At 36.7% G+C, this 25,109-nt stretch overlaps 1 protein-coding gene across 7 annotated transcripts in view; it reads right to left on the bottom strand.

The window, feature by feature from the left end:
• ROCK2 (Rho associated coiled-coil containing protein kinase 2) overlaps positions 1–25,109 on the bottom strand; it is a 133,133-nt gene that overhangs the window by 5,108 nt on the left and 102,916 nt on the right. For 2 of the 7 annotated variants that reach the window (XM_040224902.1, XM_040224903.1), the window contains exons 21-34: positions 20,365–20,434; positions 19,554–19,657; positions 17,353–17,539; positions 14,843–14,936; positions 14,653–14,747; positions 13,414–13,593; positions 12,769–12,937; positions 12,259–12,435; positions 10,302–10,372; positions 9,146–9,234; positions 8,393–8,471; positions 6,918–7,179; positions 6,619–6,832; positions 3,121–3,184 (exon numbers count right to left, since the gene is read on the bottom strand). In XM_040224902.1, coding sequence (XP_040080836.1) covers positions 3,151–3,184; positions 6,619–6,832; positions 6,918–7,179; positions 8,393–8,471; positions 9,146–9,234; positions 10,302–10,372; positions 12,259–12,435; positions 12,769–12,937; positions 13,414–13,593; positions 14,653–14,747; positions 14,843–14,936; positions 17,353–17,539; positions 19,554–19,657; positions 20,365–20,434 — 1,825 coding nt within the window. In that variant the 3' untranslated portion in view covers positions 3,121–3,150. The remainder of the gene's footprint in view (positions 1–3,120; positions 3,185–6,618; positions 6,833–6,917; positions 7,180–8,392; positions 8,472–9,145; positions 9,235–10,301; positions 10,373–12,258; positions 12,436–12,768; positions 12,938–13,413; positions 13,594–14,652; positions 14,748–14,842; positions 14,937–17,352; positions 17,540–19,553; positions 19,658–20,364; positions 20,435–25,109) is intronic. The other 5 variants (XM_040224900.1, XM_040224904.1, XM_040224905.1 and 2 more) reach the window with 3 other exon arrangements.

Below are 25,109 nucleotides of genomic sequence, written 5' to 3'. Positions count from 1 at the left end.
CCTCCCAACCCAGGGATCGAACCCAGGTCTCCAGCATTGCAGGCAGATTCTTTACCAGCTGAGCCACCAGGGAGGCCCAGGGAATGCATGATGAGACTTCCCTTAAAACCTCTGCCTCAACCGCTCCCAGTCAGTCATCTAATTCTTGTCATTTCAACTTAAAAAATCTGTCTTTAATTTGATTTCTTCTCTCCATTTTTACTGTCAGTATTTTAGTTCAGGATCTCATTAAGTCAAAACATACTAATCTCTTGTTGAAAGCCTCCTATTAGAACAAAATCAAGACTCCTTTAGCATAGTGATGAACTCAGTCCTTTTCAATCTGGCCCAGAGCTTTCTCTCCAGTGTCACCTTCTTCCCCTTCCTATTCTGACCCTCTCCTGATGTCGTAACCCCATACAACACTGCAAACACACATATAACCCTGACAACCAGTGGCTCTGCATATAATATTTTGCCTAAAACTTTCTTTTCTCTTACTTCTTTGCCTGGGAAATTACTAATCCTCCATCTTTCTGAGACTTTTCTTGATGGTTTACTGGCAGAATTCTCCATGATTTCCTTTATTCTCCCAAAACTCTTGTTCATACCTCCATAATAAACAACATGTTAACTGATCAATGGGCTATACACTTCAGGGCTATGAAACTTACCGCCAAAGACTGCTGCAGAAGGAGGTGCACTGAGTTTTGAGTTCTACTGGCAGCATATAAGTGGGTCCATTTCTTTACATCTTACCAATACTAAGTTTCTTAATCTTTATTATTTTGGCAGGTGAGAACAGTTTTACAATATAGTTTTAATTTTAATTTCTTTGCTTAATAATCAGTTGTCAGGTTGATAACTTTTTCATATTTATGGTAATACCTATATGTTCCTAATTTTTATATTGGGAAAAGTCAATCTCTTTTTTCTAAATGACTTATCTAAGAACTCCATGCATAAAGACACTAACCCATCTTTCTCATGTGTGCTGTAAAATGTGTGGCATTTTTGTAATCTACAAGTCTTTAATTTTTGGTTAGTCAATCTTTTACTTTCTTTCTTTGCTTTTATTCTTAGGAAGTTCCTTTCTAATCCAAGATCAGATACATATTCCCTATTTTCTTCTACTTCATTTATGAATTTATTTTTGATATGTCAAGTTGTATATAACTTTATTATCTTTTCCCAATTAGTCTATTAATGTTCTAATATTTAAAACTGGAAAAGAATAAAGATGAAATAATGATAAAATACTAGCTTCCCCTACCCTTAAGTTTTAAATGTACTGGTAATGCTTTATTTTTTGAAACAAGTATTTGTTGCATTTCTGCTTTATATTTTTCTGCATGGCTTAAAAAAAAAATCTTTATAGAAAATTAAAGAGAAAAGCCCTCAGCAGGGACCAACATTTTGTGTCTTGCACTGGAACAAATGAGGATCTCTCCAAACTATCTTCATCAAAAGTCAGCATTTTAGTCACAAATTTCTTACTTTTCTAGCATAGTATTTTAATTCAAATTAAAGAAAAATAACTTTCTTCTACAATAGCATTCTACACATTATGTTTTATAAACTGCCAATTAATTCAAGTCTCCTTGAATCACCATGAGGCAGAGAAGTGTGAAACAGCCGAGCACGCAGGATCTGGAACTAGCTTATCTGGATCTAAACTCGTGACCCAGCTGCTCGTGAGCTGTGTTACACTGGGCACACAACATTCCGGTGTCTTAGTTTCCTCATCTGTAAAACAGAATCACTAAATCCCAGGGTGGTTATGAGGATGAATAAGTTAGTACAGTTAAAGTTCTCAGAAGAGAGCCTGGCATAATATAATATGCTCTCAGAAATGTTATCGTATATAATAATAGTAGCTAACACAAATTACTTCCAGCACTTCAGAACTACAGAAAAAGGGAAGAGCTGCAAAGAGATGTAAAAGGAGACTCAGAACAAGAACATGACACAAGCCAAAGGAAAAAAATGCAATGATGCAGTTGTTAACAAAGGTAAACTTAAAAAAAAAAAAGACCAGATGAATATTTGGGTGCTATGTTTTAGTGCGTTTTAGGAATGTACATATGTGATGATGTCTAATGAAGCCAAACATTTGTTTTAAGAAAGATACCATGTGAATTAATTGGTTCAACTAAAGCTAGACTCCGGGAGTTGGTGATGGACAGGGAGGCCAGGCGTGCTGCAGTTCATGGGGTCGCAAAGAGTCAGACACAACTGAGCGACTGAACTGAACTGGAAGCTAGACTGCTAGTATTAAATGAGCACAAATGAAGAGCTACATATTAAATCACTGTTAATACAAACCAGATATTCTGTTCCTACATTTTCTTGGATAGTGCTTTAAAGCTCTACCCATTTGTCTGTAGGAATACGTTATAAATTAGCAGGTATTACAGATCATCTGGTCCAAGGCTTGACTCCCCTCTCGAGCCATGCTACTCGACATCACTGCATACAAAGGACAGACGGAAGAGCACTGTTCCTTCACAGTTCTGCCAGCCAGTCAGTTAAACTGGGTGCACACCTGTGGTGACAGGGCACTCACCATTCTAGAGAAAGCCAATTCTTTCAATTTTGCATATCTGATTGCTTCATAGCTTTCCCTGCTAATTTAGAATGTGCCTCTCTGCTTGGTTCTTTCAAGGAAAAATCCTTTAAGTCTTTACTTACTGTTATTTATGATCTCCCATCCTTTCAGATCACCTCCTCAGAAGACTTACAGTTCATTCAGTTGCTACATGTGTAACACCATCAAATGACCCACTACTCCCTCAGTAATTCCCTTCTGTATACCCTCCAATTTATGTATGCCACTCCTAAAATGTGATACCCAAAATGGAATGCAAAATGCAGGGTTATTCACATAAGGACAGACACAGATACAATTTTATGAGTTAATGAAGCAATGGAGGCATAGATGTTAAAAGCAACGGAAATAATGTTGCAGAGGCATAATAAAATGCAAAATTATAAATTTGCCCATCTTTTCATTTAAAATTTCAAAGAGCATATTAGATTTTAAAATGTCAAAAAAAAAAATCCCTATATATTTTACAGTCAGTCTTGGTATTAGTTTTATCTACATGCATAGTTGTGAAAAAAGAAATCCCTATTACTTACTGTTGCTATGCAAAATGTATTTTTAAAAAATCAATGAAGAATGATTCGAAGGGCAGGGCCAGAACTAAAAAAAAGTAACAAAAATTAAAAGTAAATGTGCTTTCAAATGAACTGTAATGCTGAAGTGGGGGAGGCAAGAAAATTATCAGTTGGTGAACAATGAAAATTTATGTAACTGAAACATGTCTCACTCAATCTGAAAACTGCTTCATAAACTATGTGTTATCATATGTAGTGAAATCATTAACTTGTAAAATAGCACAAAAGAATAAAATATACTAAAAAAACTGGAGTTCTTATAGTCCTGAATCTAACCAAATTATCTGCCTTCCTAGAGTCTGGAAAAAAAAAAAAAAAAGCACCTATTCTACTCCATGAGTATTTTAAAGATCAAATGATAGAATACATAGGAAGTTAAAGGAGAATAGGATATAGAAGCATGTTGGAAGCACTATATATTGTAAAATATTAAAATAGCTTGGTATTTATGCATTGATGGTTCTACAATATTAATAATAGAAATTTAATTTTTAGATGTTTTGCACTAGGTACATGGAATGATCTTCAGTGTCTCTGAATTCTTTGAGTTTATTCAGGTCAATTACTATCATATAAACACTAATTCTACAGTATTTAGCTTTACCATACCATATCTCTTTTCTCACATACAAATAGCTGTGAAAAGAAGAGAAGCGAAAAGCAAAGGAGAAAAGGAAAGATATACCTATTTGAATGCAGAGTTCCAAAGAATAGCAAGGAGAGATAAGAAAGCCTTCCTCAGCGATCAATACAAAGAAATAGAAGAAAACCATAGAATAGGAAAGACTAGATATCTCTTCAAGAAAATTAGAGATACCAAGGGAACATTTCATGCAAAGATGGGCTCGATAAAGGACAGAAATGGTAGGGACCTAACAGAACTAAAAGATATTAAGAAGAGGTGGCAAGAATACACAGAAGAACTGTACAAAAAAGATCTTCAAGACCCAGACAATCACGATGGTGTGATCACTAAACATCCTGGAATGTGAAGTCAAGTGGGCCTTAGGAAGTATCACACGAACAAAGCTAGTAGAGGTGACAGAATTCCAGTTGAGAACTTTCAAATCCTGAAAGATGATGCTGTGAAAGTGCTGCACTCAATATGCCAGCAAATTTGGAAAACTCAGCAGTGGCCACAACTGGAAAAGTCAGTTTTCATTCCAATCCCAAAGAAAGGCAATGCCAAAGAATGCTCAAACTACCACACAATTGTGCTCATCTCACACGCTACTAAAGTAATGCTCAAAATTCTCCAAGCCAGGCTTCAGCAATACATGAACTGTGAACTTCCAGTTCAAACTGGTTTTAGAAAAGTCAGAACCAGAGATCAAATTGCCAACATCTGCTGGATCATCAAAAAAAGCAAAAGAGTTCCAGAAAAACATCTATTTCTGCTTTGTTGACTATGCCAAAGCCTTTGACTGTGTGGATCACAATAAACTGTGGAAAATTCTTCAAGAGATGGGATACCAGGCCACCTGACCTGCCTCTTGAGAAACCTGTATGCAGGTCAGGAAGCAACAGTTAGAACTGGACATGGAACAACAGACTGGTTCCAAATAGGAAAAGGAGTGCGTCAAGGCTGTATATTGTCACCGTGCTTATTTAACTTCTATGCAGAGTACATCATGAGAAACGCTGGGCTAGAGGAAGTACAAGCTGGAATCAAGACTGCCGGGAGAAATATCAATAACCTCAGATATGCAGATGACACCACCCTTATGGCAGAAAATGAAGAAGAACTAAAGAGCTTCTTGATGAAAGTGAAAGAGGAGAGCGAAAAAGTTGGCTTAAAGCTTAACATTCAGAAAACTAAGATCATGGGATCTGGTCCCATCACTTCATGGCAAATAGATGGGGAAACAGTGGAAACAGTGGCTGACTTTACTTTTCTGGCCTCCAAAATCACTGTAGATGGTGACTGCAGCCATGAAATTAAAAGACGCTTACTCCTTGTAAGCAAAGTTATGACCAACCTAGATAGCATATTCAAAAGCAGGGACATTACTTTGCCAACAAAGGTCCATCTAGTCAAGGCTATGGTTTTTCCAGTGGTCATGTATGGATGTGAGAGTTGGACTATAAAGAAAGCTGAGCGCCGAAGAACTGATGCTTTTGAACTGTGGTGTTGGAGAAGACTCTTGAGAGTCCCTTGGACTGCAAGGAGATCCAACCAGTCCATCCTAAAGGAGATCAGTCCTGGGTGTTCATTGGAAGGACTGATGTTGAAGCTGAAACTCCAATATTTTGGCCATCTGATGCGAAGAGCTGACTAATTTGAAAAGACCCTGATGCTGGGAAGATTGAAGGCAGGAGGAGAAGGGGACGACAGAAGATGAGATGGTTAGATGGCATCACCGACTCAATGGACATGAGTTTGGGTAAACTCTGGGAGTTGGTGATGGACAGGGAGGCCTGGTGTGCTGCAGTTCATGGGGTCGCAAAGAGTAGGACAAGACTGAGCGACTGAACTGACTGACTGACTGATACCTCACACAAAAATTCAACATTTTCACTGAAATGAAACACCAATCTATCTTTTCCATTCTAAATTATTTCCTTGTGATATTAGGTTCAAGAAAAGTTTCATATATGATGTTTGGCTAGAATGAAAATATTTCTGATATTACAGCCAATGCACATCACTATTCAAATACAGAAGGTTCTGTGTTTAAAAGGATAACTGGAATCAGATACGTGATGTAAGTGTATACTTTATCCTTCAGCTAACCAAATCATCATGTTCATTTCAATGAAGAGCAGTATTTATTTATAAATACTGTATTAGCTAGTAACCAAGAAATGATTACTTTGTGTCAAAAATTACTATAATGTAGCTAATGAAAATGGCTCCATCATAATGCTTTTGTGCAATAATCATCTCTAACCTTACTCCATATTCCCAACTTCACCCCAACTATAAGAAATGCCCACTATATTCATTAGTTAATATTTGCATTTTAAAAGCTGATCTATATTACCTGTTAAATCTGATTGCTTGAATTAAGAGTTAAGATTTCAGTCCTACCCACTAAATCATCTAATATAAAGGACGTTAAAGAGGTCTGCAATAATAAAAACAAAATGTGAATACATGACACTTAAAGGTCTAGGTGTGCATCCTGTCTGGTAAAGCAATAAATTAAGTCAGTGTGTTTATAAAATCATAAAATATTATGACTATACACATACACATGACAAAATTTAGCCTTTTGTATATTTTTGGTTGAATATATGTTTGTGATTTAGTAAGTAAATTTATTACATCCAGCTGAACCAATGAATGAAATAGTTTTGAAATAGTTTGAATAACAATGAAATTCAAACTTTTGGTATTCCACACATCGTGAAAATACCAAGCAAAGAAAAACTGTTATTAGTAAAGTTTGTAATTTGAGCACAAATAGTAAAATTTTTTTTTAATGCTTTAATTTTTGCCACATTTTAATTTATTACCTTGGTTTGTTTGGAGCAAGTTGTCGACTTGGCCGTCGAATAGACTGGTTTTGTTGTATTTTCATTGATGTTCTAGGAGACGAACGTGCAAAAGGGTCTGGAGCTGGAGGCTTTTTAGGTATCTTTTTCACTAACCGACTAACCCACTTTTGCTGCTCTTCTGTAGAATTTGCTAATAACAATAGATTCTTTGCCGATGAAATATCATAATACACTATAAAGAAATATATGAGAAAAGTTAATGTTTCAAATGATCTGAACATAAGTAATATTAGTTGATCAAGTGATTCATTATTTACCTTTGCAAGGCGCTATAATTTCCTCCTTTTTGTCCATGTGATCTTTATGACATTTAATATGACAGCGACGGCACTCTAAAGCAGGAGGGGGTTTAAACATGTGCCACAATGGCTTCATACACGCCTCACAGTTGGTTGGGAAATGATAGAGAGTAGGAATAAATTCATGTCCCTTGTGGCAAATATAATTTGATTTTTCTCCCACTGGCTCCACTGGAAATTCTTGTTCCTTCTTACTTTCTCCTTCGTTGGCATACAGAATCTACAAACACCATAAAGAAAAATGAGTATCTTCAAACGTTAGCTATTTTAATGTAGTAATAATTCTTATAGTATAAATAAAATTAGTCTAAACTATTCAATGAGACAAAAATGCATTAGTTGTTCAAATGGTGGTAGGCTGCAATCAAGAGCTCAGATGAGTAAAGTCACTAGCCAGTCACTGTGGTTCACATCTCCAGAGTCAATCATGTTCAAATGATGCCTCCTATTTTTCTTTATGTTATCTTCCTATGTTTAAGCAAATTTTTCACAATAGGCTAGCCAAAGATAAATCTTCACTTGATTAGTGTTAGAAAGCTTTTCTTGGAGGGAATTTTCAGAACAATCACCTGAAGAGATGAACTGTGGCTCTAAAATTCTCAAAAACAGGCCACTCAGTGATAACTGCAAATACAGTTTTAACTGAAAAGATTTGTATTTGGAGAATTGAGGAAAAAAGAAAAAGAGGAAAGGATGTATAAGATATTTCAAACAAACTTGCTAAGCACCCAGAAAATAAGCTGCCAGCTTCCCTACAGTACACAAAGCACTCCAGCTTTTACCAGATGGGATTCATGGTTGCTGTGACAAATTTTAAAATGGAAGAAAAAAAGGAAAGAATTTGGCTTCACCTTAAATCGGAAGTAAAAGGGTTCTTGGGTGCATAATTTAACTTCACAAGCAACTTTTTAAACTTTCTAGAGCACTGAGCATAAAACCAAAACAGAACATTCATGCTCAAAAAATGTTGTAACCCACAGGGATCCCAAAGCCGGTACTCTGTGATGACTGAGAGGGGTGGGATGGGGAGAGTGAGATTCAAGAGGGAGGGGACATATGTATACCTATGGTTGATTCATGTTGATGTATGGCAGAAATCATCAAAATACAGTAAATAATTATTCTCCAATTAAAAATAAAAATTTTAAAACAAAGTCATAACCAATCTTGAACAAAAGGAGAACAAAGGCTAGAAACATGATATAAATACACTACAGACTTTAACTAGTAAGATGGAGAGAAGAATTTAAGATGTATCCAACAGGATAAGCGTGAGTCACAAATGAACAAATCACCTTTAAATGGGACAAAAACTGAAGAAAGATAATCTGAAAAAGGCCCAAGAATAAAGAAATTCATTATGTCATGTCATGCTGAGAATGTATAAAGGTGAAAAGAACAAAACAAACAAATCACAAAATAAAACCATTTACCTGGAATATCCTTGGAATTTCTTTAGCATCTGCTCTATATACATCTGTCTGTGTAACTGGTCGGACATGAAATAATTTGCTATAAAAGATTTTTAATAAAAGAGTAAAGTATTACCAAAGGATCAGATTATATCAGTTTTCTTATACTCATGTCAGAAATTAAAACTGACTACTCTGTGGGAAATGGCAAAGACAGGGAAGCCTGGTGTGCTGCAGCTCATGGGGTTGCAAAGAGTTGGACATGACTGAGCAACTGAACAACTCTGACTCTTATTAGAATGTTAGAACTCTATAAATTCAATCACTCCTTGAGATTTTGAGAAATTTTCAATAAGTCAGAAATTTTCTAATTAGTTTCAGAAAACAACATATTGAAGACTCATGAAATTTTAAGAGACATTTTAGCCAACTCTATATGCCAAACTTGCATCTGTATGAAGCAAATATAAGAAAATCTAACAACAGTATAGTAGCACTTATACTATATGAGTATATACATGTACTATATGACTAATAAATTACACAAACTTGACAAAAGGTCACACTACTCTCTTAAACTTTAAAAGATAAAGTTGCAAAATATTCTCATGGTTGGATGGCATCACCGACTCAATGGACATAAGTGTGAGCCAACTCCGGGAGATGGTGAAGGACAGGAAAGCCTAGTGTGCTGCAGTCCATGGGGGTCGCAAAAAGTCAGACATGACTTAGCGACTGAACAACAATAACAAATATTCTAATAAAAATACTTACTCTATATCTAAAACCATGTAAGGATTAGATTGTTCTTTATCTTGTTCACTATCATAGAAAAGGATCTTCTTACTGCTTACAATCACATACTGTTAAAAAGGAGGAAAGGAATTAAACAATGATTAAAGTTAATATATATCTTGTTTTTCTCTGAAAAGAAATTCTATATTAGCAATAAAAATCATATAAAATATATGTTAAATACCTAAAAAGCTATCTTAATGTATCCTTTAAAAAAGTCTTCCTTAAAAGAAGAACAGATCTGTTTGTATACATTTTAAGTAACCAAATTCCGGGGCGGGGGGGGGGCGGGGGCGGGGTTAAATTCACCAATTTTTTGACTGATTTGGCTCTAAGATGCAAAAGTATAAGCAACTTTATTGCTATGGTTTGAATGGTTATATTCTCCCAAAGTCATATGTTAATGAATGTACATCATAACCCAATGTGATATTAGGAAGTGAGGTCTTGGGAAGGTGACTAGGTCATGACACTAGAGACCTCATGAAGGGGATTAGTGCCCTTATAAAGGGGATTCCAGAGAAATTCCTACCCCTTACACCATGAGGACAGAGCAAGAAGTCTGCAACCTGGGAAAAGACCTTTACCAGAACCCAGTCATGCTGGCTGATTCCTTATCTTGGACTTACAGCCTCCAGAACCGTAAGAAATAAATCTTTGTTGTTCATAAGCTACTCAGTCTGTGATATTTTGTTATAGCAGCCCTAAAGCTAAGACACTTACTGAATATGAACATAATATCAATAATCATAGTAACAGAGGAAAAGAAATATCTGGGACTTTCTGTCATATCTAGAGTTGTCTTTCTGGAAACAGCAAAGGCACCAAAGTCAATACAGCCTTCTATTTTCCTAACACCAAAATCTGTTTTATTATTAACAACATGTTAATGATGAAAAGTTTCTTTTTTTAAACAAACATATATAAAATTAACTATTTCAAATCACAAAGTACAAACAAGTTTTATGTGTCTAAAAGTTCTGGTTATCTATATCTTACAACGACAAAAGTGAAACGGTTATAGCTAAACCAAAAGTAAAACAGAAGACCTTGATTCAAATGTATCAAGGTACTGATTCAAAAGTATTCAAGGTATTGACTCAAAATCAAGTATTGACTCAAAAGTATCAGTTACCTTTTTAACCCATCCAAATTTCTTAGTGTTGTTTCGCACAGGCAATGAAAGCCATCCTTCTAGTCTTGATTCTATAAGCACAAGACATGAGTGTAAGTACAACAAATCTCTTAACAAAATGAGGAACTTAAAAAATTTTAATATAAAAGTCACAAGCAAATATGCCCTTCAGAATTTATACAGCATCTAACATATAATAATAATGTAGGATCAGTATAAGCAAGTTATACAACGCAAACGAAATCCAGGTTATATCACATTGGAAATATATATCCTGTAGTTTATAACGTCAAATGCCCCATTAATTAAATTCATGCATTTGCAAAGTTTTGCAGAAAAGTTGCAAAAATGAAAAGCAGCTGTCTATTCTCATTGGTACACCTGTATCAGAATCCTCTATCTTTCCTTTGGAAGAAGGCCTAACTACAGATATAGTACACAAGTTTGAAGACAAAATATTTTCTGTGAGTAATTAAATGTTCAGAGACAATGGACTGTTAGAATGGTTTTAAATAAAATGAAGTGAAACTGTATAAATTACAGATCAAATCTGGCTAATAAGTAGCAGTAAGCCAAAAGATTCCTAAATTCTAAAATAGTAAAATCTGTAAAATTCTAGTTCATCCAAGAAAACTCTGCATCCTTAGAATCTGTTCTAATGGTATCTGCTCAGTTTATTTTAGTGAAATAATTACATGAAGTAAGCATTTTTGGAGATTATGCTAATAATAAAAGTAGCTATCACCTAGTTTGTGTCTATACTATGCTAGACACCTTACATAAATTTTCTTCAACTCTCAGAACAATCCCACAGAAGGTCACACAGGGACACATCTCTGATCCAGTGCTTATACTCGCTCCCCCTCTCTCTCACATTAATAACCTTCCAGACCCCATGAACAGAAATGATGTCATTAAAAATAGCTATATACTTGAATGTCCCTACGCCAATTTAAGGGATTAATCAGATGATCTCTAACAAGATGGGTAAGACAAATAATTTTATTGCTAAGATCTGAAACAACTTCAATATAATCACTTATGATTTATACTGATATATACCTGGAAAGTGTGATGACAATGTAAACAAATATAGCAAATTTACTTTGAATTCAACTAATAGATTAAATTTTATTTTACATCCAACTGTTTGTGCACTAATTTCCTGTGGTGTTTAAACGTTTTTTTGTACTTACACTAACTTTGTATTAAACATAACAATTTTGGGGGTTTTCCAACAGGTTTCTTCATTTAAACTATAATTCCTTTCAGGACAAGGATCAGGTCAAATTGTCTTATACTTTTTTTTAAGGCCAAGTACAATGTTGGCTGGTCTTCCTGGTGGCTCAGAAGGTAAAGAATCTCCCTGCAATGCAGGAGATCCAGGTTTGATTGCTCAGTGGGGAAGATGCCCTGGAGAAGGGAAGGGAAACTCACTCCAGTATTCTTGCCTGGGGAATCCCATGAAACGAGCCTGGAGGGCTACAGTCCATGGGGTCAAAAAGGGTCTGACACAACTAAGCGATTAACACTTATCACTTTCACAATGTGGACTAAGTAAGCACTCAAGGGAAAACTAAATATACCCTCTAAAACGGTCTACACATGCTTTTTCTGTACCATCATTCTTGATATGAAACTTCAGAAAGAATTTCTTCTTGGTTAAAAATGGAAGAAACAGACAGTGAAACCATATGTTCTTAAACGATATAAAGCACTACTCCATTTCTTATAAGTTGACAAAATAAATTCTATCAATTGTATCAGCAATGCGATGTGAAATTCCTTAAAAAACAAAATCTTTGTTCATGCAGCAGTTTCTTTTTAACTGAGACTTGTTAATGGAGCAACTTGTTAGTGAATATTAGTTATTATTACAAAAATTTTCAAAAGGACTAAAATTATGGGAAGTGGGGAAAAAAAAAAACCCAGAGATCAAAGATTTTCAGGATGTCACCTGTACCATTAGGTTCCGATGAAATAGGTAAGTAAGGAACAGATTCTTCTTCTGAGTCAGAATCAGAGTCAAGAAGCATATGAGAACTGGAAGGCTTAGTGGCAATATTGAGAGAAGTGGAGGAACGTTGGTAGGTGAATGACATGGATTCCATAGTGTGTGACTGAGTGATATGAACTAAACACCCAACATAAAAGGAAGTAAGAATGCAGAAAGAAGAAAAAATAAAAATGAAAGCTTAAAAGGAGAGCTATGAATAATATACAGAGTTAATTTAAATAAGTAAATATGCGAAATTTACACTTGCATTTTTTAATAAAAAGTTTTGTAAAAAATCAATAAATAAAATAATTTAAACTGTCATCTAAACCCCTACTCTAAGGAGTAGGTGTTCCCTTAAAGAAATAACAAATATCTTTCCTCAAGAGCAAAGTCAGTTACAGGACTTAAAACCATCAACTGATTTATATTTAAGACAAAAGTAAACGTTAGGGCTGAATGAATCTATACCTGGAAACCCATCATCAGCTTCAGTATCCCCTGGTCCACTGCCTATACTGGAACTATCCAAACCAATGTGCAAGGCCTGGAGCTGGGAGCGCAGCTGCTCAATGTCACTGTCCTTACTGTCCAGTGTCATCTGTAGTTCAATTCGAATCTGACTCTCTTCAGCTATTTGCTACAAGAAATTGAATTACATTAAATTAATTGAATGTCATACATCTTATAATTTTGCTTCCTAGTTCAGTAATATGGCAGTCTCTCCTTATCCAAGGTTTCACTTTCTGTGTTTTCAATTATCCAAGGTCAACTGCAGTCTGAAAATATTAAATGGAAAATTTCAGAAATAAGCAGTCTCTTAAGTTTTGAATCATATGCTGTTCTAAGTAGTATGATGAACCCTCACATTGCTTGGTTCTACTTGCCCAGGATATTAATCATCCCTTTGTCCAGTTTATTCACACTGTATATGCGACCCCACTCCTTACAGTACAGGAAAACATACAGTAGGTATAGAGTTCAGTAGTATCTGGCTTCAGGCATTCACTGGGGATCCTGGAACATAGTCCTCTTGCATAAGAGGAGACTACTGTTATATGCAGATATAAAAATAATTCTACTTCTTAAAAAGAAGTCTTCAAAAAGTATTCTTACAGCCTGCATTTCATTCAGTTCTTTCTGATACTTGATCATCTGCTGGGTCAGTTTTTCGCGTTCAGATTTAAGTTCCATATGTAGCTTTCTATTCTCCTTCTCTTTTCTCCGCACATCTGTGTCATTACCACGCTTAACAGGTTCCTTTCGATTCATGATCTCAGCCAACTTGTTCACAGCCTTAAAAACATAAAAATAAGGATGCAAATAAGTAAATAAATTATGTTGATAATTTCTTGGTAACTCACCAATAGCACATTACAAAATCTTCCCTACACATAGGGCCACAAAGAAACACCTTTTATACTAAAAAAAAAATACACCTTCATCATTATTCATCATCATTTTCCAACCAACACTCTCATGTATTCTGAGAACTATAATTTAAAATGTTTATAGGTTCACTCTAATGTCAACCAGTCCACTCTGAAGGAGATCAGCCCTGGGATTTCTTTGGAAGGAATGATGCTAAAGCTGAAACTCCAGTACTTTGGCCACCTCATGCGAAGAGTTGACTCACTGGAAAAGACTCTGATGCTGGGAGGGATTGGGGGCAGGAGGAGAAGGGGACAACAGAGGATGAGATGGCTGGATGGCATCACTGACTCGATGAACATGAGTCTGAGTGAACTCCGGGAGTTGGTTGGTGATGGACAGGGAGGCCTGGAGTGCTGCGATTCATGGGGTCGCAAAGAGTCGGATGCGACTGAACTGAACTGAACTGAATGTCATTTTCTACCACTTAGGAGGCAGATCTTCTTTTATTCTAGAAGGGACTTTTGCACTGGCATCGCACTGATAAAATACATGTCCAACCACAGAGCAGAGTGTCTTGGACCCACCAGGACTCATGCTGAATATACAGTCTGAGAGCTGAGAAAAGGGTAGTTAATAATCATGATGCCTTTTCAGAGTGACCCTTTTTTAGGCTGTCAGCAAATGGTCCTTCTCTACCATTTCTTGAGGGCAGAAAAATTTACCAGATTACAATAAAAAAATTAGGAGGGATTATGATTCCATATGGAAAAATCAAGAGAAACTTAATAAGCATTGAATTCAACAATGTTAATCAAATCTAGTTTCTCTCAATGTGGTAAAAAACTGGATAATCCTGACTGTTCACAAATACTGGTACCATCAATGACTGCTACAGCCAATCTGTAATGTTAGAAGTAAAATGCAAGAAAGATAAACTAAGAAAAATTTCAAAATCATATTTAGAGCTTATTATATACACACTTGAGTTTTGAGTGTCCTCTCTGTTAACAGCTGCTTCTCAAATTGTGCTTTAATAGCTGCTGCACTTATTTCTTCATCTTTCAACCTTGATAGTTCTAAAACAGAAAAATGTAAAAATTATACTAATAGTTTACCAACTGGTAAACATTAGGCGTACTGAAAATAAACTTTATTCTTTGTTAATACATACGCTCTTGGGCTTCTTTCAATTTGTTATTTAATTCTTCTTTCTCATTTGCAAGATTGGCAACATCACTAGTTAGTGTCCTATTAGTTTCTTCAAGCTAAGAAATGAAAATGGAAAAAAAATTTATATCTTAATTTATAAAATTTTAAGTTATAAAGTAGTAATTCAAAATGAAAATATCCTAGAATGTTGCTAAAACTCTTGTTTTTCTAAGTACATCTATCTCTACAGTTCTTGCCTTTGTCCTACCTTATCAAACTTCAAAATTGATGAAAATTTACAAAATGTGACACACTTCATATGTACCCCAGGAAGCCAAAAATTTGCCCCCTTTCAAAAATCTTTAGTAGTATTTTAAATGGAAGTAACATTTAGTAAAGTAAAAAAAAAAAAAGCAAATGCTGTAACAAAGCTCTGCATTCCAGCACGCAGAATAAATAAAATTTAAAACTATAGTTTATAAAACATTGTTTAAAACAGAAAATACAATTTTACTAAAGAAGTTGACAATTGGTATTCTTGTCAAAGCCTATTCTTCTTCCTTCCTGAAGGAAATTTTGTTGTGAATTATGTGTTCATCCTTCCCATCCATGATTGTACACTTTCATTACACACATGTATAATGCAGTTTTATGTGATTTTAAACTGTCCATAAGTAGCATGATGCTGTATTTATTTTTTTGTAATTGCTTTCACTCATTATATTAAGAATGAAATTTTCGATATATATAATTAATTTTAACTGATGTAGTAGTTCTATCTTCTACCACATTTCATTTATCGATTTACTCATCTATTAATATATTTGAATTTTTGCTATTACAAACATTTATGCTGCTAGGAGTAGTGTGTCTGAATTTCTCTAGCACATTTATCTTATTATGAACTTTGTTTGGATTATATGAATATTTAAAATTTACTGGAACTTGCAATATTATTTCCTATACTGTAGTATGCTATATTCAGAGAAGGTGATGGCACCCACTCCAGTACTCTTGCCTGGAAAATCCCATGGATGGAGGAGCCTGGTAGGCTGCAGTCCATGGGGTCGCAACAAGTCGGACACAACTGAGTGACTTCACTTTCACTTTTCACTTTCATGCATTGGAGAAGGAAATGGCAACCCACTCCAGTATTCTTGCCTAGAGAATCCCAGGGATGGGGGAGCCGGGTGGGCTGCCGTCTATGGGGTCGCACAGAGTCGGACACGACTGAAGCAATTTAGCAATAGCAGCAGCAGTATGCTATATTAAATTTATATTCTGGATATTAGTAAGAAAAACATCGTTTTCCACACATCCTTCAAACATTTCAAAGTAGTCAGACACTAAGTTTTTGCCAACATGATGGCTATGAAATGGTGATACAAAATTATTTTAGCTAGCCTTTTCATAAATAATAGTGAAGTTAAACATTTGCTCATATTTTTAGGTTTTCTCTTTTGGCCAATTTTTCCTTTGGATTATTTAGCTTTTTCTTAGTGAATAGTAGGAGTTCCACTTATATTCTAGATACTAATCACTTGTTTAATAAATACAAGTATTTTTCCCAGTCACTTATTTATTTTCTGTTACAAGTAAATTTTAAGTTTCATTCTAATATTTAAAAAATTTTATTTTACATATTTAGGTTCTTAAGATAGCTAGAATTTACTGTTACATAGTGTCTGTCTGCAATGCAGAAGAGCTGGGTTCGATCCCTGGGTTGGGTAGATCCCCTGGAGAAGAAAATGACAGCCCACTCCAGTATTCTTGCCCGGAAAATCCCATGGACCATGGAGCCTGGTAGGTTATTGTCCATGGGGTCGCAAAGAGTTGGACATGACTGAGCGACTTCACTTCCACGGTAAATGATAATAGGAATCTAATTTTATTCCTTTCCACATAAAAACATAGTCATTTCAAAACCATAAATCTGTATCCTCTCCCACTGATTTGTGTGTTGCCACTGACGTCATATGCCAAGTTCTCCTATGGGCATCAGTCTATTTCTGGTCTCCCTACTCACTTTCACTGAACAGGATTAAATATCCCTGTTCTAATGCCATGCTTTAAAATTACTTTAACATTTTTCATAGATCTGAACAATTGATAAGGCTAACTCAACTACTTGATATTTTACTTCTATCTGAAATTTTTATTACAATTATTTTCAACCTACATATGGCTATCTTCATGATTAAACTAATCTTCATGATTAATTTCAAATTCTTTTAAACTACAATTGGTTTAACAAGAAAAAAAAGACTTAAACCGTTTTGTACTTTTGGTGATTTCTTTTAACGTTAGTCCTTAATGCTAAATTTACCAATAGGTGAAGCCACTGGAAGTTGTGTTTTGGGGGGCCCTCTCTCTGCCAAACAACACTGAGAAGCTGATGGTTCACTAGCTCAAATATCTTGTAGCCAAAACATACAATTTTTCATTTAGATTTATGTTACTTTCCTAGTATTTCTAAAGCGAGATTTATAACAATTTAATTATAGCCAAAAATGAACCAAGGACTTTACTTACAGATGCAATAGTAGCATCTTTTTCAGTGAGTTCCTGTTTGTGTCGAGCCATCATCTCTTTGATCTCCAGCTCTTTCATGATCTTCTCTTTTTCCAAATCAGAATACTGTTCCTCAGCAATTGAACGAGCCAGTTGCTCAGAATCTGCTTTGGTTAAGGTAATCTCCAGTTGAGCAGCCAAGGAGTCCCTATATTTAAGAGAAATAAAATTTTAACATTCAATTTTTTATTACAAAGCTGAAGTTTTTCTCTAATTAACTTAATCAGATCAGTCAGTTCAATTCAGTCGCTCAGTTGTGTCCTACTCTTTGCGACCCCATGGACTGTAGCACGCCAGGCCTCCCTGTCCATCACCAACTCCTGAAGCTTACTCAAACTCAAGTCCATCGAACTGGTGATACCATCCAGCCATTGCATCCTCTGTCATCCCGCTCTATTCTTGCCTTCAATCTTTTCTAGCATCAGGATCTTAACCAATGAGTCAAGTCTTCACACCAGGTGGCCAAAGTATTGGAGCTACATCTTCAGCATCCGTCCTTCCAATGAATATTCAGGACTGATTTCCTTGAGGATTGACTGCTTGGATCTCCCTGCAGTCCAAGGGACCCTCAAGAGTCTCCTACGACACCACAGTTCAAAAGCCTCACTTCTGCGCTCAGCTTTCTTTATAGTCCAACTCTCACATCCATACATGACTAGTGGAAAACCCACAGCCTTGACTAGATGGACCTCTGTTGGCAAAGTAATGTCTCTGCTTTTTAATATGCTGTCTAGGTTTGTCATAGCTTTCCTTCCAAGGAGCAAGTGCTTTTAAATTTCATGGCTGCAGTCACCATCTGCAGTGATTTTGGAGCTCCAAACAATAAAGTCTGTCACTGTTTCCATTTTTTCCCCATCTATTTGCCATGAAGTGATGGGACCGGATCCCATGATCTTAGTTTTCTGAATGTTGAGCTTTAAGCCAACTTTTTCACTCTCCTCTTTCACTTTCATCAAGAGGCTCTTTAGTTCTTCTTCACTTTCTGCCATAAGGGTGGTGTCATCTGCATATCTGAGGTAACTGATATTTCTCCCGGCAATCTTGATTCCAGCTTGTGCTTTCTCCAGTCCAGCGTTTCTCATGATGTACTCTGCACATAAGTTAAATAAGCAGGGTGACAATATACAGCCTTGACATACTCCTTTTCTGATTTGGAACCACTCTGTTGTTCCATATCCGGTTCTAACTGCTGCTGCTTAACCTTCATACGGGTTTTTCAGGAGGCAGATAAGGTGGTCTGGTATTACCATTTCTTTAAGAATTTCCCACAAACTGACTGTGTGATCCACACAGTCAAAGGCTTTGACATAGTCAATAAATGTTTAGAAATAGATGTTCCAGAAATAGATGTTTTTCTGGAACTCTCTGGCATTTTTGATGACGCAGTGGATGTTGGCAATTTGATCTCTGGTTCCTCTGCCTTTTCTAAATCCAGCTTGAACATCTAGAAGTTCACCACGTACTGCTGAAGCCTGGCGTGGAGAATTTTGAGCATTACTTTGCTAGCGTGTGAGATGAGTGCAATTGTGCGGTAGTTTGAACATTCTTTGGCATTGCCTTTGGGATTGGAATGAAAACTGACCTTTTCCAGTCCTGTGACCACTGCTGAGTTTTCCAAATTTGCTGGCATATGGAGTGCAGCACTTAAAGCATCATCTTTTAGGGTCTGAAAAAGCTCAGCTGGAATTTCATCACCTCCCCTAGCTTTGTTCACAGTGATGCTCCCTAAGGCCCACTTGATTTTGCATTCCAGGATGTCTGGCTCTAGTTGAGTGATCATACCATAGTGCTTATCTGGGTCATGAAGATCTTTTATGTGTAGTTCTTCTGTGTATTCTTGCCACCTCTTCTTAATATCTTCTGCTTTTTATTAACTTCATCAACAAATTTTACCTAGAGTTCCCTGGTGGTTCAGATAGTAAAGAATCAGCCAGCCAATACAGGAGACCTGGGTTCGGATCGGGAAGATCCTCTGGAGAAGGGAATGGCAACCCACTCCAGTATTCTTGCCTGGAGAATTCCTTGGCCAGAGGAACCTGGAAGGCTACAATCAATGGGGTTGCAAAGAGTTGGGCATGACTAAGTGACTAACACACACACACCAGGTACTTTCGAGGAGTAGGGTACATGTCTATGAACAGAGACAAGGATCTTATCCTTACCTTTCATCCTGTAATTCCTGCTTCTTCTGCTGTAATTCTTTACAAAGTTTGGTCTTTTCTTCACATTCTTCCTTAAGTTCCCTAACCTGTGTTTTATAGAGGGTCTAAATAGCAAAACAGAATAGAAACATGTATCATCATTGTTATAAATATTCAAAAGCTATCCAGACAAAAAGTTCAGCTGATCACAACGTAATAGGCTCATAAAACTGAGTAATGTTGAGCCCATGAGCAAAGTGATAGTTCAATGAGCTTTTCTATTTTCTGGTAATCAACCCAATTAACTAATAAAACTTCAGCTAATAATTTACAAGTGTGATTTTCAACTGGATATCCTAGTGAAATTTCTCACTAAATGTCATATTGGTAAGATGAAGAGGCAAAGAAAAATATTATCAATTTATTCAAGAAAATTTTGCTGGCTTAATAATCAATGAAACAGAGGTGACAGTTACTATTTCATATTTTAAAACTCCAAAAAGGGCAAATGTTACAATGACAATCTTATTACTTTCATTATAAAAATATATTCTTCCTCAAAAATCAATGCTTTTTAAAATGAACTTCATATGGTGTGGGTATGTACTTAGAACTACTTTTTTTTGAAATGATAATGGATTTCTGTTAGACTATCTACAGTCTCTTGCCCCGGTATTCCTTTTTGCAGATGTGTGGTACAAAACATTCAACAAAATTCTCTCTGAAATTTGCTATAAGAATTTAAAGAATCAGTCTCCTGGTTTCTCAGCCAAAAAATTTTTTAATAATTCTACAAATACAATACTTTTCAAAGTAACATGTCTAGACTTACTGAGAAATACTGCTCTGCTTCAAGCTGATCCTGGAGCTCTTTCATTTGTCCATCTGCATCTTGACGTTCTCTGTGGGGACATTGGTTAGACACATATTAAGCCAGCAACTCTTGAAATGTGGTCTAGGAAACCTCTGGGAGTACCTAAGACCTTTCCAGAAAATCCACAAGGTAAAATTATTTTCATAATACTAAGAATCAGGGATATTTTTAAAGCTTTAATTCTTTCCATGTATAGACACTTTCATGAGGCTGCATGACATATGAGGATTTTATTATTCCAACAGCTAATGAAACGTGTGCATGTATGCTCCTGAATTTTTAAATTTTCTCAGTTTCCATTTCTAACACAATAAACAACATTAGATAAAATTCACATAAACAAAAACTCTTTGGGGCCCTCGATAATTTTTTTGAGTATAAGGGATTCAGAGACCAAATAGTGCTATATTAAACTAATAACACTGAATTATATTCGCAGACATGCATCGTGATCAGCCATTTATGCCAACCACGTAGTACAGTTAAAGAGCACCTGAAAATCGATTATCTTAGAATGAGTGTAGAAATGACTGGGAGGGGCCCTGCAGGGAGGTTAAGAGTACAGGTTTTTATATCTAAATGTAAACAGTAACTTCACAGATTTCTGGTGGCTCATTGGTAAAGAATCCACCAGTAATGCAGGAAACACGAGTTCGATTCCTGGCTTGGGAAGATCTCCTGGAGAACGAAATGGCAACCCATTCCAGTTATTCTTGCTTGGAAAATCCCATGGACAAGGAGCCTGGTGGGCTACAGTCCATGGGTTGCAAAAGAGTTGGACACGACTTAGCAAACAACAACAAAATGGTAACTGCACAGATTTGAACACTTTGTAAAAATTCAGAGTTCTACATTTATCATTTGTATACTTTTTCTATATATATCTTAATCCTCAATAAAGAGAAACGTTAAGTAAAAAAAAAAACCTAGTAACACTTTTAAGATGTTGGGCTGAAATAAAATTCTAGGCTTGTCAAAAAAACAAAATCATATATATATATAATAGTTATTTCAAGTCAAAGCTAAGAAGAAAGAAAACAAGTTGGAGAACAACACATGATACAATTAAAAAACAAAAAAAACAAACAAAATTCTACAAAACTCAACCCTATAAATATAGTACACATGTACAGGTACAGGCACAGAAAAAGGTATGGAAGGATATATTAAGACTATTAAGATATATTACCTCTGGAGAGATTTAACCATGTCTGTATTTGTAAGTTCAGTATAGTTCAGTCGCTCAGTCATGTCTGACTCTTTGCAACCCCATGAACTGAAGCATCCCAGGCCTCTCGGTCCATCACCAACTCCCGGAGTCCACCCAAAACCATGTCCATCGAGTCAGTGATGCCATCTAACCATCTCATCCTCTGTCGTCCCCTTCTCCTCCTGCCCTGAATCTTTCCCAGCATCAGGGTCTTTTCAATTGAGTCAGCTCTTCGAATGAGGTGGCCAAAGCATTGGAGTTTCAGCCTCAACATCAGTCCTTCCAACGAACACCTAGGACTGATCGCCTTTACAATGGACTGGTTGGATCTCCTTGCAGTCCAAGGGACTCTCAAGAGTCTTCTCCAACACCACAGTTCAAAAGCATCAATTCTTCAGCACTTAGCTTTCTTCACACTCCACGTCTCACATCCATACATGACCACAGGAAAAACCACACCCTTGACTAGATTGACCTTTGTTGGCAAAGTAATATCTCTGCTTTTTTCTATGCTGTCTAGGTTGGTCATAACTTTCCTTCAAAGGAAAAGCATCTTTTAATTTCATGGTTGCAATCACCATCTGCAGTGATTTTGGAGCCCAGAAAAATAAAGTCAGCCACTGTTTCCACTGTTTCCCCATCTATTTCCCATGAACTGATGGGACCAGATGCCATGATCTCCGTTTTCTGAATGTTGAGCTTTAAGCCAACTTTTTCACTCTCTTCTTTCACTTTCATCAAGAGGCTCTTTAGTTCTTCACTTTCTGCCATGAGGGTGGTGTCATCTGCATATCTGAGGTTATTGATATTTCTCCTGGCAATCTTGATTCCAGCTTGTGTTTCCTCCAGCCCAGTGTTTCTCATGATGTACTCTGCATATAAGTTAAATAAGCAGGGTGACAATATACAGCCTTGATGCACTCCTTTTCCTATTTGGAACCAGTCTGTTGTTCCATGTCTAGTTCTAACTGTTGCTTCCTGACCTGCATATAGGTTTCTCAAGAGGCAGGTCAGGTGGTCTGGTATTCCCATCTCTTGAAGAATTTTCCACAGTTTGTGATCCACACAGTCAAAGGCTTTGGCATAGTCAATAAAGCAGAAATAGATGTTTTTCTGGAACTCTCTTGCTTTTTCCATGATCCAGCAGATGTTGGCAATTTGATCTCTGGTTCCTCTGCCTTTTCTAAAACCAGCTTGAACATCTGGAAGTTCACAGTTCATGTATTGCTGAAGCCTGGCTTGGAGAATTTTAAGCATTACATTACTAGTGTGTGAGATGACTACAATTGTGCAATAGTTTGAGCATTCTTTGGCATTGCCTTTCTTTAGGATTGGAATGAAAACTGACCTTTTCCAGTCCTGAGGCCACTGCTGAGTTTTCCAAATTTGCTGGCATATTGAGTGCAGCATTTTCACAGCATCATCTTTCAGGATTTGAAATAGCTCAACTGGAATTCCATCACCTACATTAGCTTTGTTCATAGTGATGCTTCCTAAGGCCCACTTGACTTCACATTCCAGGATGTCTGGCTCTAGTTTAGTGATCACACCACCATGATTATCTGGGTCTTAAAGATCTTTTTTGTATAGTTGTTCTGTGTATTCGTGCCACCTCTTCTAAATATCTTTTACTTCTGTTAGGTCCCTACCATTTCTGTCCTTTATTGAGCCCATCTTTGCATGCAATGTCCTCTTGGTATCTGTAATTTTCTTGAAGAGATCTCTAGTCTTTCCCATTCTATTGTTTCCCTCTATTTCTTTGCACTGGTCACTGAGGAAGGCTTTCTTATCTCGCTGCTATTCTTTGGAACTCTGCATTCAAATGGGTATAGCTTTCCTTTTCTCCTTTGCTTTTCACTTCCCTTCTTTACGGTGACTTCCCTGGTGGCTCAGACAGTAAAGCGTCTATCTACAATGCAGGAGACCCGGTTTCAATCCCTGGATCGGGAAGATTCCCTGGAGAAGGAAATGGCAATCCACTCTAGTACTACTGCCTGGAAAATCCCATGGACAGAGGAGCCTGGTAGGCTACAGACCATGGGGTCACAAAGAGTCGGACACGACTGAGCGACTTCACTTTCCCTTCTTTTCACAGATATTTATAAGGCCTCCTCAGACAGCCATTTTGCTTTTCTTGGGTATGGTCTTGATTCCTGTCTCCTGTACAATGTTACAAACCTCCATGCATAGTTCATCAGGCACTCTATCAGATCTAATTCCTTAAATCTATTTCTCACTTCCACTGTATAGTCATACGGGATTTGATTTAGGTCATACCTGAATGGTCTAGTGGTTTTCTCTACTTTCTTCAATTTTAGTCTGAATTTGACAATAAGGAATTCATGATCTGAGCCACAGTCAGCTCCCAGTCTTGTTTTTGTTGACTGTATAGAGCTTCTCCATCTTTGGCTGCAAAGAATATAATCAATCGGACTTCGGTGTTGACCATCTGTTGATGTCCATGTGTAGAGTCTTCTCTTGTGTTGTTGGAAGAGGGTGTTTGCTATGACCAGTGTGTTCTCTTGGCAGAACTCTTTTAGCCTTTGCCCTGCTTCATTCTGTACCCCAAGGCCAAATTTGCCTGTTACCCCAGGTGTTTCCTGACTTCCTACTTTTGCATTCCAGTCCCCTATAATGAAAAGGACATCTTTTTTGGGTGTTAGTTCTAGAAGGTCTTGTAGGTCTTCATAGAACTGTTCAACTTCAGCTTCTTCAGTGTTACTGGTCGGGGCATAGGCTTGGATTACTGTGATATTGAATAGTTTGCCTTGGAAACAAACAGAGATCATTCTGTCATTTTTGAGACTGCATCCAAGTACTGCATTTTGGACTCTTTTGTTGACTATGATGGCTACTCCATTTCTTCTGAGGGATTCCTGCCCCCAGTAGTAGATATAATGGTCATCTGAGTTAAATTCACCCATTCCAGTCCATTTTAGTTTGCTGATTCCCAGAATGTCTATGTTCACTCTTGCCATCTCCTGTTTGACCACTTCCAATTTGCCTTGATTCATGGACCTAATATTCCAGGTTCCTATTCAATAATGCTCTCTATAGCATCAAACCCTGCTTCCATCACCAGTCCCATTCACAACTGGGTGGTGTTTTTGCTTTGGCTCCATCCCATCATTCTTTCTGGAGTTATTTCTCCACTGATCTCCAGTAGCATATTGGGCACCTACCGACCTGGGGAGTTCATCTTTCAGTGTCCTATCTTTTTGCCTTTTCATACTGTTCATAAAGGAGACCTTATATTTGTTTTCTCTTTATCCTTTAATATAGATCTAAATATTTTAAAATGAGAAAATATTTTACTACCAGTTGGATATTTAAAAAATGTATATAGGTGGACTTCCCTGGCAGTTCAGTGATTAAGACTCCGCACCTCCACTACAGGGGGCATAGGTTCTATTCCTCGTCAGGAAACTAAGATCCCACAGGCTGAATGGCCAAATAAATCCATAAATAAAAGTGTTTAAAGCAAGAAAAACTC

This window comes from Oryx dammah, unplaced genomic scaffold, assembly GCF_014754425.2.
Source record: "Oryx dammah isolate SB20612 unplaced genomic scaffold, SCBI_Odam_1.1 HiC_scaffold_25, whole genome shotgun sequence".
Lineage (NCBI taxonomy): Eukaryota > Metazoa > Chordata > Mammalia > Artiodactyla > Bovidae > Oryx > Oryx dammah.
The sequence above is the reverse complement of the archived record's forward strand: the minus strand, read 5'-3'. Positions and strand labels throughout refer to the sequence as shown.